The following is a 13,946-nucleotide window of genomic DNA, read 5'->3' on the forward strand; positions in this document are numbered from 1 at the left end:
AAAGCCAGAAAAAGAAGGGAAGACAAAAATAGGAACAAAGACCTAGGGCAACAAATAGAAGATAGTAATGAGTATGACAGATATTAATTCAACTATCTCAATAGTTACTTTTTTTTTTAAAAGATTTTATTTATTTATTTGACAGAGAGAGATCACAAGTAGACGGAGAGGCAGGCAGAGAGAGAGAGAGAGAGAGGGAAGCAGGCTCCCTGCTGAGCAGAGAGTCCGATGCGGGACTTGATCCCAGGACCCTGAGACCATGACCTGAGCCGAAGGCAGCGGCTTAACCCACTGAGCCACCCAGGCGCCCTCAATAGTTACTTTGAATGTCAATGGTCTAAATGCAAAAAATGAAAAAGAGATTGTCATAGTGGATCAAAACCAAGAACCAACTATATGCTGTCTACAAGAAACGCACTTTAAATATAAAGACACACATAGATGAAAAGTAAATGGACAGAGAAAAACACACCATGCTAGCACTAATCAAAAGAAAGCAGGTAGAGCTTCAATTTCATACAGACCAGACTTCAAAGTAAGGAAAGTTATCAGGGAAGAAGAAGGGCATTACATAATGTTAAATGGGTCAACTGTCCAAGAAGATGTAACAATTCTTAATGTGTATGCATCTAACAGCACAGCATGAAACTACATGAGACAAAAACTGATAAAACAGAAGGAAGAAATAGATGAATCCACTATCATAGTTGGAGATGCCAATATCCTTTTCTCAGAAATGGATCCGGTAGGCGGAAAATCAGTAAGGATACAGTTAAACTCAGCCACATCATCAATCAACTGAATATAATTGACATTTGTAGACTATTTCATCGAATAAGATAGATTGCACATTTTTCTCAAAGTCATATGGATCATTCACCAAGATAGACCACATTCTGGGCCACAAAATACCCCTTAACAAATTCCAAAGAATAGAATCCTATAATGTCTGCTCTCAGCTCACAATGGGGTTAAACTAGACATCAGTAACAAAAGATAATTGGAAAACCATAAAATACGTGGACATTAAACAATACACTTCTAAATAACATGAGTCAAGGAAAAAAAATCTCAAGACAAATTTTAATATATTTTGAACTAAATGAAAATTAAAATATAACTTATCAAAATTTGTGATGTACATTGTTTAGAGGAAAATTTATAGCACTGAATGTATATATTAGAAAAGGAGAAGAATCTAAAATCAATCATCTAAGTTTCTACCTTAGGAAACTAGAAAAAGCGGAGAAAAATAAAACCTAAGTAGAAGAAAAGAAATAATAAGAATTAGAGCAGAAATGAATGAAGTTGAAAACAGGAAATCAATAGAGAAAATGAACGAAAGTAAAAACTAGTTCTTTGAAAAGATGAATAAAGTTGATATGCCTCTACTCAAGCTAACTAAGAAAATAGGAGAGGATACAAATTACTTACATCAAAATGAAAGAAGAACAGCACTGCAGACTCTATGGCAGTTAACAGGATAATAAAAGAATACTGTGAACAGCTCTATGCTCTTAAACTTGATAACCTAGATGAATGAATTCCTTGAAGGACACAAGAGGAAATAGATGATCTGGATAGGCCTATATCTATTAAAGAAATAAGTAATATTAATAACCTTCTAAAAGAGAAAACACCAGTCCCAGATGGGTTCCCTGGTAAATTCTACCAAATAGTTAGGAAGAAATTTAACCAATTTTCTACAATCTCTTTTAGAGGATAGAAAAAGAGGGAATGCTTCGTAACTAATTTTATTAGGTCAGCATTATGCTAATACCGAAACTAGACAAAGGCATTACAAGAAAAGAAAACTACAGACCAATAGATCTCATGAACATAGATGTAAAAATCCTCAACAAAATTTTGTTAAATAGCATCCAAAAAGGTATAAAAAGAATCATGTACCCCAGCCAAGTGGGATTTATGCTAGGTCTGCAAAGCTGGCTCGCTATGCAAAAATCAATTAATGTCATCTAGCACATCAACAGACTAAAAACAAGAAACTGCACAATCATATCAATAAATGCAGAAAAAGCATTTGACAAAAGTCCAACACCCATTCATAATAAAAACTCTCAGTAAACATAAGAACAGAAGGAAACTTCCAAAGAATACTTATGAAGGCCTGTGGTCGAAGTGACTGGTTTCCCTTCAATACCTGCTCTCCTCTTGTTTTCCCTTAATCATTGAATTCTTAGTTTTCGGATGAGCACCATGACTTCCAAGAGTAAAAACCTCCCCTGCAGCCAGGAGTGGCCATGTGTCTAAGTCCTGGCCAGTGGCAGGCAAAAGGGAGTTCTTAAAGGCCAGGGGGTACATTATAGACAATTTACATCCTACTCTGCCCCCGCCTGCTTTCTGGATTGAAGACAAGATTGGTGGGAGCTCGAGCATCCAGCCACCAGGGAAGCCAGGTACTGAAGATGGTGGGAACAGCAAGGTAGAAGGGCCATGGGTCTGACCCTGGAATGATCATACCAACCCTGGACTGCTTATAGTCAGTCTTCTTTTACTTGAAAGAGAAATATTATTCTTTCACGTTGAAGCCACTCTTATACTGGGGTTTATCTTACATGCAATCAAACCTCACACAGTTTGTAACAGGAAGTCCCAAGGTACATAAATGTTCTTGCTAAATAAAGCTACTTAGCTCATATTCCCTTTCTTAAGATTCATATTAACTGCCAGAATGTTCCCTTATTTAGCTGCTTGAAAGATCTCAATAATTGTTTGGGACATTAACACAAAATTAACATCATTCAGAATCATTAATTGTAGCATTTTACTCTTCACATATATTTCCACTCTGAGAAGACATATATTTTCAACAGTGACTATAGAGATACTAACAATAAATGCAAATGAGATGACTGGAGTTCATTCACACTAAGAGAAGAAATTAATAAAAGAGACATAAAAGAAAGGCACAATTTATCAATCTTGGTGAGAACTATTTGAAGATGTGTCAACGGAAGTGGGAAGGTCTGTAATCCAGAAAAGAATGGCCCATGTCTGAGCTCACAACAGCGAAGGCTATCATCGAGGCATAGTTTTTGGTTTTTGGGTTTTTTTTTTTTTTTTTAGAACAATGCAAGTCTCAGAATTAAGTAACAATGGCCATCAAGACCATTCAACTGGTCCTTTCACTTTGCTTCTGAACTCACTAAGAAACTATCTATTATGTGATTTAAGAGGGAGACAGAGAAGGGAGGATTCACCCAAGCGTCTATGAGGTCTTACCAGAGCAGCTGGCTGCCCCCTTCTCTCTCATCTCAACTGACTCTGACAGAATTCATTAAAAAAAAAAAAAATACAGTTGCGGGCTCCTGGGTGGCTCAGTTGGTTGAGCAACTGCCTTCGGCTCAGGTCATGATCCCGGACTTCCAGGATCGAGTCCCACATCGGGCTCCCAGTTCCCTGGGGAGTCTGCTTCTCCCTCTGATCTTCTCCTCTCTCATGCTCTCTCTCACTCATTTTCCCTCAAATAAATAAATAAAATCCTTAAAAAAAATACAGTTGCTTTTGTTAAGAACATCCATAAATATCCATAAAATTATTATTAATTTTAAAACACAAAATAACTCTGAAAATTCAGTTTTCCAACACAAAACCAAAAAAGGCATTCCCATGCCTCATATACCTAATGATTTGACTACTATTATGTTAAAATACAAAGATACCGTATAATTTTATAGTTGGAAAGATGACCTAATAGTATGCCCTTGTAAGAGAGGACCCCAGGGTGTTTTTTCATTGACCATTAACTGGATTAGTGATTCCCAGCTTCAAAGGCACAGTTGTATCTTTGTGCTTTAAAATTAATGATGCCTACGCTGCACTAATGAAATCAGAATCTTTAGGGACAAAACCTAGACATCAGTATTTTTTTAAAAGATTTATTTATTTATCTTGGCGAGAGAGAGAGAGAGAGAGGGAAAGCATGCAGGAGGGAAAGGCAGAGGGAGAGAGAGAGAATCCCAAGCAGACTCCCTGCTGAGCATGGGGCCTAACTGGGGCTCCATCCCAGGACCCCAAGGTCATGACCTGAGCTGAAAACAGAGGCAGGAGCCTTAATGGACTGAGTTGCCCAGGTGCTCCTATTTTATTTTTTTTTTTTGATGTCACATAGATGATTCCAAAGTTCAGCCAAGACTGAGAGTCACTGAACTGGATTTTGGGGCTAATGTTTGAGATCATCGAATTGTTTCAAACTGACAGGTTTGTTTGCTTCTGTTTGTTTTCATGGACTGTTGACATTGTTTTTGTTTTACAGGGTTTTTTTGTTTTTGTTTTTGTTTTTTGGTAAAGATTTTATTTATTTATTTGAGAGAGAGATAGAGAACATGAGAGGGGAGAGATCAGAGGAAGAAGCAGATTCCCCTCCAAGCTGGGAGCCTGATGTGGGACACGATCCCAGGACTCCAGGATCATGACCTGAGCCAAAGGCAGTTGCTTAACTAACTGAGCCACCCAGGCGCCCTATTTTACAATTTTAGCGTTGTCATGAAAAGGAAAGAAAGCTCACTCATACGGTAAGCGGAAGCAAGAAGCACTAAAAACTTCACATTCTTTCTTCTTTGTAAGCCAGGGCATTTCTAAAGACAGACCTTAATACTGACACACGTCCAAGAAAGACTCAGATGTAGATACACTTAGAAAAAGGAGAGTTTACTTGCAAAGAGGAAAAGAGACAGAAGAACTGATTTGCCAAGTACTTAAAGGAAAAGAAAAAAAACAAAAACCTTCATAATTGTCAGAGTTCCAAGATTACACAGTCTGTTTGAAACAGTACCTTTCTGAGATGATCATGCTTACAAAGGTCGTGACCTAGAGAAACGACCCGCAAGGAAACTATTCGGGCCAAAATTGTTCTGAGGGGATTCCTAGTTAACACTCAAGGCGTTATTATTTTGGAAATCAGAACGAGTCAGGATGACTCTGCAGCTTTGGGTTGTCTCCTGTGAAGTTTAGCCATATTGGAAGCAGGCAAGGCGTCAGATTTGGCTTTAATACACCTGTCAATTCTCTAATTGTTCCCCCAGAAGAGGGGCGTACCTTATCTGCCCTTCTGCGCACGCTCCGCCCGGACGCCAAGGGGCGGGGCGAGGGCACGCGGGGACTTGTGGGAAAGCTCGGGAAGGCGGGGCTCGGCGTGAGACGCTGCGGGCTTGGGGTCCGGCCCTGCGGGCAGTAACGGCCTAGTGAGGTGAGCCGGCTTTACCTTTATCGCTGGCTGCAGTAGCCGTCGAGGCTTTGAGGGTGGCCTGTCGCAAAGAGGGTGCGCGGCCGTAGTCCCCGGGAGAGGCGAGGGTAGGAAGGCGTGAACCGGGAGGCGAGGACGCGGCGGCACGGCGGTGTCCAGGGTAGCGGCGTCCCGGGTGAGCGTTCCGTTCCGGAAGGGGCTCGCCCTGCGCGCCCAGGTATGGAGGATCTGCTCCGCCGACCGTCCCTCCACTCCGGCTGCCCGGGGTATTGGGCCGATTGGCGGTGATTCGATCGCAGATCCACCCTCCTTGGAGAACTGCGGGGCGCCCGCCCCCTTTCGGCGTGGGGGTGCTGTGTTCGCCCGGATACCCAGGGTGAAAGCGATACCCCCCCGGCACTGGAAGTTTCTGGTTCCCTGCTCGGACTCCATCTCCGTCGTAGGTTCCGTGGGACCAGTTGTACCTTTGGGAGCAGAAGAGGTGATGAGTGAAATGGAAAAGGGGTTCGACCCTTTGCAGCATCTCAGGGGCTTGCTGCGTTTATTCCTATTTTTGAGTTCCCAGCAAAGTACTTCACTGATTTCGTTTATTGAGATACACATGTGTGATCAAACTTGGGCACTTTCTGAAAAGAAGGTTAAAGTTAGGTTGTAAGTCAAAGCAAGGGTTCAGAAGACCTATCTGCATTTGCAACCATTAGGAAAGTGATGTTTCTAATTTCCGCTCTCTCTCCCGTGCTACTCCCCCACTCCTCTTAAGCGTTGAGTCCCTTCCCACCTTTTTGCGGACTTTCCCCTATCAGTCATCCCTTTTCCTAGATCTTCTTTTACCTTGATTCTCTTCGTCCTCTTCTGCCAGACTCTACTCGTGAGTAATCTTAGATTATTAAAGACAGAATTATGCTAATCCCCATATAATCTCATTTACTCCATAGCTCATTTTATGTCCATCCTTTTCTTAAATTTCATCGAAACTCTCAATAAATCTTTATATGTCTAAGTACAGTGCACCTTCTTTCCCCTTATGCTACCTATGTGTCATTAGGCATTGCCAGCCTTTGTTCAAAGTGAGAACTCTTTTTTGGAAATTCTTTTCTGTGGCAGTACGCTGCAAGTTTTCCTCCAAGCTCTCTAGATGTTGCTGCCTAGTTTTCCTGTATTGGCATCTCCTCCTCAGTTTGTTCACTAAATGGTAGTGTTTTGCAGGCTCCACCCCCTCCCTACCCAACCCAGTAGTCACAGTGATGAAGCAGGTCTATATCCCTGATTGTAGTTTCCACCTTTATGCTACTGACACCCAAATTTATAAATTTATATCTCTATCCTATGTAACTATCTACTGGATATGTCGTCCTCATGTCCCATAAGTACCCAATTCAGCATACCCCAAACTGCAATATTTGTCTTTCTTCTTGTCCTCCAATTCTGAAACCTCTTTTTCTTTCCTTTAAAAAAAAAAGGTGTGTTTTTTTGGTTTTTTTTTTTTTTTTTAAAGTAATCTCTATGCCCAACCTGGGGCTTGAACTCATAACCCCAGATTAAGAGTGGCACTTTCACCTGACTGACTGAGCGGGCCAGGTGCTCCCCTCTTTTCTTTTTAAAATTGTGACTCTGACTCAAATACCACTACTAATTTCTCCAGGCTTCCAAGGTGGGCATCTAAGACTGGTTAGGTCCTTCTCTGGTCCCCCGCTCCTCAACTGAATCAGTCATCAGGTACTTTTTATTTTACCTCCAGGATACTTTTCATAGCTTTCAGACCTCACGGCCTGGAGTCTTGAGATCTGTCCATAGCCACCTCAGCCATCTCTTCCATCATCTCTTTCTTAGTCTTTTGGTATGCCTGCCCACTCCTCCATGGTTAATCACTTTGGCTGGCCACTTTGAAACTTGGCTAGTTATAGCACCTCTGGAGACTCTTTCCTGGAACCCACCACCCTTTCCACCATCTGATTTATGCCTGTCATTTGTGGTCAGCCCCACAGCATCTGTATGTACTTCTAGCACATTTGTTCTCAACCAGGAGTTAATATGCCTTCTAGGTCACATTTGACAATGTCTGGAGACATTTTTGATGGTCACAGTCTGGAGGGGAGGAAGAATACTGCCACGTAGTTGGAACACACCAGGGGTGTTGCCATCTATCTTACAGTGCATAGGGACAGACCCTCTACCACAAAGAATTAATCTGGCCCAAAATGTCAATAGTCCAAAGGCTGAAAAACCCTGTCTAGCATAATATTTTGTGGCTCAGTACTTGATTATTTTGTTTCCTTCTCCACTAGACCTGGGACCTTGTCTTACTTGTGTGTGAGTGTGTGTTTTAAACATATAAGTATTATTTGTTTCATCAGTCCTACACAATTCACAGCACTCACCATAGCACATACCCTCCCCAATGTCCATCACCCAGCCACACCTTCCCTCCCACCCCCACCCCTCCAGACACCCCCAGTCTGTTTCCTGAGATTGAGAGTCTCTTATGGTTTGTCTCCCCCTCTTACTTGCTTTTACATGGCCTGTCACATAGCAGAAGTTGAATAAATTTTGAAAAGGAGTAAAGGAGATAATTCGGATTAATTTATAAATGGGATATGAGCAGAGTCTGCTACCATAGGCTACTTGCAAATTTCAGGGATTTCCCCCTCATTGCCTTTCATTGGTATTGCATTGCAGTGATGTCCAGACTTGTCTATTTTTCATTTGTTCATTCAGCAAACATTGACTCATTTAAATAATAAACTGATGTTTTCTTTCTTCATCATCACTTTAGGCTCCCCCCCCCATGCATGTGTTTTTGCCATTTATGAAGTGGTAAAAACTCATTAATTAGCTATGCTTCAAAAACAAATAATTCTTTTCATTCATGTCAGAGATTGGTTGGCCAAAACTCTGCAGGCCACAATGACTTCGACAAATAAAGCAATTGAATTACAGCTACAAGTGAAGCAAAATGCAGAAGAATTACAGGACTTTATGAGGGATTTAGAAAACTGGGAAAAAGATATTAAACAGAAGGATATGGAACTAAGAAGACAGAATGGTGTTCCTGAAGAGGTAAGTTTCTTAATCAAGTCCTACTTCAGAATCCAGCAAAACTATTTAATTTAAAATAAAGCACAACCTTTTAAAATGTTCTGAAAATACTGAAACTGAAGTGATTTGCCAGCTGTCAACATTTTGAAAAATTCTGCTTCTTAAGTCTTTGTAATAATTGTTTTAACTCTATTAAGACATTTTAAGGCTTAGCCAATAGTTACAGAAAGGAAGTCCATATGATAATTCTTAATTTGATATTTAAGTATATATATGATACAGATCATGTATATAGTTATATATTTAATGATATCTTAACATACAGTATTAACATAACATGTAGATTACGTAGGTTCAACCAAATGTTTTTCTTTTTTTTTTTAAATATTTTATTTATTTGACAGAGAGATCACAAGTAGACAGAGAGGCAGGCAGAGAGAGAGAGAGAGAGAGAGAGAGGGAAGCAGGCTCCCTGCTGAGCAGAGAGCCCGATGCGGGGCTCGATCCCAGGACCCCAAGACCATGACCTGAGCTGAAGGCAGCGGCTTAACCCACTGAGCCACCCAGGTGCCCCCAAACGTTTTTCTTAAGACTGCATTTAAATATGGATAATTTTTTCATACTGATGATGTAGAGGCAGTTCAATTTGCTGTTGCACTGCTGCTAATTCATTGTAGTAAGGCTGAAAATCAGTCAATTTTGGAAGTGTGAATTTAGGTTTGCAAATTAAATGTATAATTAAAATTTCTAGATAATACTTTCCTTGTGACTAAACAATATTCAACATTTGTCAAAGCATGAATTAAACTTTTCAAGCATGAATTAAGTGAAGATGGTAAATTGGTATATTTAAGCCCTTAAAAAAATAAAAGTACTTCTTGAAAATATAATTTAGTGAGCATTTTAAACATTGGTAGTTATAGGGGCACCTGGGTGGCTCAGTGAGTTAAAGCCTCTGCCTTCGGCTCAGCCCTGCATTGGGCTCTCTGCTCCGCAGGGAGCCTGCTTCCTCCAATCTCTCTCTCTCTCTGCCTGCGTCTCTGCCTACTGTGATCTCTGTCTGTCAAATAAATAAGTAAAAATCTTAAAAAACAACAACAACAAAAAGCATTGGTAGTTATACAGAAAAGTAATAGGAAAGCAGTGCTCAAACATTGTGTGTTTATTTTTTTTCCCATCCCTAGAATTTACCTCCTATTCGAAATGGGAATTTTAGGAAAAAGAAGAAAGGCAAGCCTAAAGAGTCTTCTAAAAAAACCAAAGATGAAAACACAAAAAACAGGATAAAATCTTATGATTATGAGGCATGGGCAAAACTTGATGTGGTGAGTTAATCTCCTTATGTGCTTCTTAGTATTTGAATAAAACTGTCTTGGAGTTAGCTAAGAGTGATGGGTTAAATGAAAAATAAAGTTCTTACCTTTGTGTCTTTCACTTAAAGATTATTTTATGTGAATCCAAATTTAATTACAGTGCTTTTCAGTTAACTAGATTATTTTTTCTCCGGAAGCCCCCTTTCAATGAGTTGGCTAAAACAGCCAGGATTCCTTTCTTTTTTTTTCAATTTTTTTTTCTTCTTTGTTTTTGCAAAAATAGTACGTGGACGTCCAGCATACTCCCCGCCCAGTTTACCCCAGTGGTTATATCTTCCTTAATTATAGTATAGTGTCAAAACCAGGAAATTGATAATGGCACAGTATATGTACAGTTCGATGCCATTTTTTGACATGTAGATTTGGGTAACCACCATTGCATCCAGAGTTCAAAAATACTGCATCCCCATCCCATCTTTTCTTCCCTCTACTCCCATAGCTAACCACTCTTCTGATTTTTATGTTTATTTGGACTTTTCTGTTTTAAAATTTTTATTTGAGGTTCTTAAACTCATACAGTAGAGGGCAAAAATCTTAAGTGTATAGCTTCCTGAATTTTTTTCTCCTGTATATACCTGAGAATCCACCATCCGCATCAAGATAGAAGACATTTCCAGCATCCCAGAAGCCTGCCTTTTCATTTGATTACCTCCCAAAGGTAGCCACTATTGTGATCTCTCATAGATCAGTTTTGTCAGTTTTGGAATTTCATATAAATGTATCATACAGTATGCACTCTTTTATGTCTGGTTTTGTTTGCTAGCATTGTCTGAGATTGATTCATATTATTAAGTAGCAATAATTTGTTCTTTTTCCTTGATGATTGGAATTCCATTGTGTGAATATATCACAATTTGTGTATTCATTCTCCTATAAACATACATTTGGGTTGTTTCCAGTTTGGGGCTATTATGAATAAACCTGCTATGAACATTCTTTGTCTTTTGATGGATATAAGCACCTGGGAGGGAATTTGCCAGGTCATAGTTTATATATATATTTAGTTTTAGAAGACACTGCTCAAAGTTTTCCAGATGAGTTGTATTTTTCTTAATGAAGCCAAGGCTAATTGACTTAAGTTAGAGCTGGGACTACTAACTAAATAGTTTGCCATCTGCTTCAGTATTGTTGCGATGTAAGAGAAGTATGATTTTAGTCTTGGATTTATTGCTGTGGGAAATGATACTTTCTGAACATATTTTTTCTGCTGAGTATTATGTAGTCTACCTTCATTTTTTGGTGACCTTATCCCTCATTATATAGCTTTTTCCTTTTCTTAAGGTGGTATCTTCCTATAAGCTTTTTCCTGAGAGCCATCGTCCTTAGATCATTTCTGAGAGAGGTGCTTTCTACACAGTCATTTACTCATTCAACAGATATCGATTGAACTCCTTTGTGTGGCCATTGCCATCATGATGTACTGCATTGCTTGACGTCATTTTCGTTTATCTATACAAGATGTAGGTGTTTACTTACCTTTCCACTCGAGTTGAGATCTGAGCAGCTGCTTTAGTGTGCTGCTGCTGCTGCTAGTGGTCTACACATGCAAGCATAACAGCGTTGGGTAATCTTGGCTCTTTAATGTTGGGAGGCTGGTGGGATTTGTAGAATCTTCATACTAAAACACTTAGCTGAGTTTCAGTCTCTTAATGTTCATTCAGTGAAACTAAGCATAGATTTTATTTTATTTCTCAGTTTACCAATGATTTGGGGTTTTTTGACATGAAATAGTATGGTATTAAATGCAAGAAATTTTGTTTATATAATCAAGATTTTTGTTTAAATGAGTTTTAATGAACTTTTTAACACTTACTGGTTTTAAAGTCTCTTACTAAAAACCATTCTTTTATCATATATGATAAACATGATTTAAAAATCCTGATGGGATTTATGAGATGATTCATTACCATTAGAAGAATAGGTGATCCAAAAGAGATTGGGAATTGTTGGATTAGTATATTATGTATTTTCTTTGATAGAGTCAGCTGGAATTTTGGAATTCATTGAGAGACAATATAACATAGTCACTGAGAGCTCTTCAGAGGATGCAGATTTGCCTCGATTCAAATCCTGACTTGGCCACTCATTAGCCGAGTGTTCTTGAGTTAACAAACCTCTGAGTCTTGGTTCCTTTCAGTAAAAAAAAACATGGGGAATTATACTTACCTCATAGGTTTTTGTGACGATTAGGAGTTAATGTGCTTTACAGGTAGTTTTTCATGTTTTGAGAATAAGGAAGAAAAAAGGTTTTTAGTAAAAACCCTTTCTTGGCTATTGGTTCTTTATTACATTAGTTTGGGGTTATTTCCAAACTTTGTGTATGTCAAGCCATAAATACCTCACTACCAATAGTTTGTAATTTAGGGATGGTATAGACTCTGTTGACTTAGATATTACTTCATGACTTCAAAGCTAGATTCTTCAAGTGGTTTGGATCTTGGCTTTCTTTTTCCTTTTTTTTTTTTTTTTTTAAAGATTTTATTTATTTATTTGACAGAGATAGGTCACAAGTAGGCAGAGAGGCAGGCAGAGAGAGAGAGGGAAGCAGGCTCCTTGCTGAGCAGAGAGCCCGATGCGGGACTCGATCCCAGGACCCTGAGATCATGACCTGAGCCGAAGGCAGCAGCTTAACCCACTGAGCCACCCAGGTGCCCCTGGATCTTGGTTTTCTAAACAAGGGTACATTTTTCTCTGGAGATAATCCTAACAATTAAAGGCTACTTGGATTGAAAGCAACTGTAGGCCTTCAGGTCCTTAGATCATTACAACCTAAGTTCTGTTCAGTCTACTTTTTCTTTTTTTAATGGTCATGTAATTATGAGCACTGTTCTACTTATAATTTCAGGACAGTATCCTTGATGAGCTTGATAAAGAAGAAAATACCCATGATTCTGTGTCTCAAGAATCAGAGTCAGAAGAAGATGGGATTCACGTAGATTCACAAAAGGCTCTTGCTCTAAAAGAAAAGGTATTCCTTAGGCTAGCATTGTTTCCTTCGTGTAAGCAGGATATGTAGAAAATTATGTGGATCTCAGTATCTCTTCAATGTAGTTTAGGGGGTGTTCAAACTTGTTACTGGCTGTATCTATATCAAGAGACAGTATAACTTGCTGGTTATGAGTATATGCTTTGAAACCAGATTGTATGGGTTCAGATCCTGTGACAAGTTCTTTAATTACCTGTACTTCAGTTTTCTTAACTGTAAAAATAAGATTAATAGTATTACTAAACTTCAGTGGATTGTTATGAATGTTAAATGAATTATATGTAAACTGCATGGACTGTATGAGTCCTTTTAGGTTTTTGGTTTTTTTTTTGTAGTAGACTAAAGTAACTTAAAATCAGAGTGTGAATCTTGACATGAATATTAAATTCCACTCCTCCATATCACAGGTCATCTTTGGTTACTTTTTAGAAATGTTAAACATCTCTCTTTAGAAAGCCTCATTATAAAACTATATTGCTTTTTAAGAAGGTGGAATTCTTATTTATTTATTATTCTTATTTAAACCTCATCTTGATGTCTTTCTTTTGTTACATTTCTGTGGGTTATTGTCAAATCAAAAGTGCATAATGCTAGGTATGTTACTCATTTTTCTGCCAACGCTTTTTTGGCTTATGCTCATACAGTGACTAGTGAATTTCAGCATTTGTTGAAAGACCATTCTGCTTAATTTTTTTTTCTTACCTATTATCCTTGAACACAGAGCTAATGAGTTAGAAAGAGATGCATAATATTGAAAGAAAATGGTTCTGCAATTCTCTGCCGGTATATATCTGATCCCATATGCTTTTTCAGGGCAATAAATACTTCAAACAAGGAAAATATGATGAAGCAATTGAATGCTACACCAAAGGCATGGATGCTGATCCGTATAATCCTGTGTTGCCAACAAACAGAGCGTCAGCATACTTTAGGTTGAAAAAGTAAGGGATTCACATAATGTGTGTGACTCTTTTAACTGTGTATGGAGGCTGATTTTTTAAAAAAATCTTTCAGACGTCCAGGCAGTGACATAATATGAACGATAAAAAGGCCTGAGTTACTAAGCTGTGAAAATTCATGAAGGAACCTTAGATGCCTTTTTTTTTTTTTTTTAAAGATTTTATTTATTTATTTGAGAGAGAGAGAGAGACAGTGAGAGAGAGCACAAGCGAGGAGAAGGTCAGAGAGAGAAGCAGACTCCCCGTGGAGCTGGGAGCCCAATGCGGGACTCGATCCCAGCACTCCGGGATCATGACCTGAGCCAGAGGCAGTCGTCCAACCAACTGAGCCACCCAGGCGTCCCCTTAGATGCCTTTTTTTAGTGTTACTTTTTATTCTCATAACT

At 39.0% G+C, this 13,946-nt stretch overlaps 1 protein-coding gene across 4 annotated transcripts in view; it reads left to right on the forward strand.

Moving 5' to 3' along the window:
- Window positions 1-5,122: 5,122 nt before the first annotated feature.
- RPAP3 (RNA polymerase II associated protein 3) overlaps window positions 5,123-13,946 on the forward strand; it is a 45,950-nt gene continuing 37,126 nt past the window's right edge. For 2 of the 4 annotated variants that reach the window (XM_047741707.1, XM_047741704.1), the window contains exons 1-5: window positions 5,280-5,423; window positions 8,080-8,263; window positions 9,427-9,567; window positions 12,461-12,583; window positions 13,415-13,542. In XM_047741707.1, the coding sequence (XP_047597663.1) occupies window positions 8,111-8,263; window positions 9,427-9,567; window positions 12,461-12,583; window positions 13,415-13,542 (545 nt within the window). In that variant the 5' untranslated portion in view covers window positions 5,280-5,423; window positions 8,080-8,110. Of the gene's footprint in view, window positions 5,210-5,279; window positions 5,424-5,550; window positions 5,688-8,079; window positions 8,264-9,426; window positions 9,568-12,460; window positions 12,584-13,414; window positions 13,543-13,946 lie in introns of those variants that run through there. The other 2 variants (XM_047741705.1, XM_047741706.1) reach the window with 2 other exon arrangements.

The sequence above is a fragment of the Lutra lutra genome, chromosome 8 (assembly GCF_902655055.1).
Source record: "Lutra lutra chromosome 8, mLutLut1.2, whole genome shotgun sequence".
NCBI classification, from domain to species: Eukaryota; Metazoa; Chordata; class Mammalia; order Carnivora; family Mustelidae; genus Lutra; species Lutra lutra.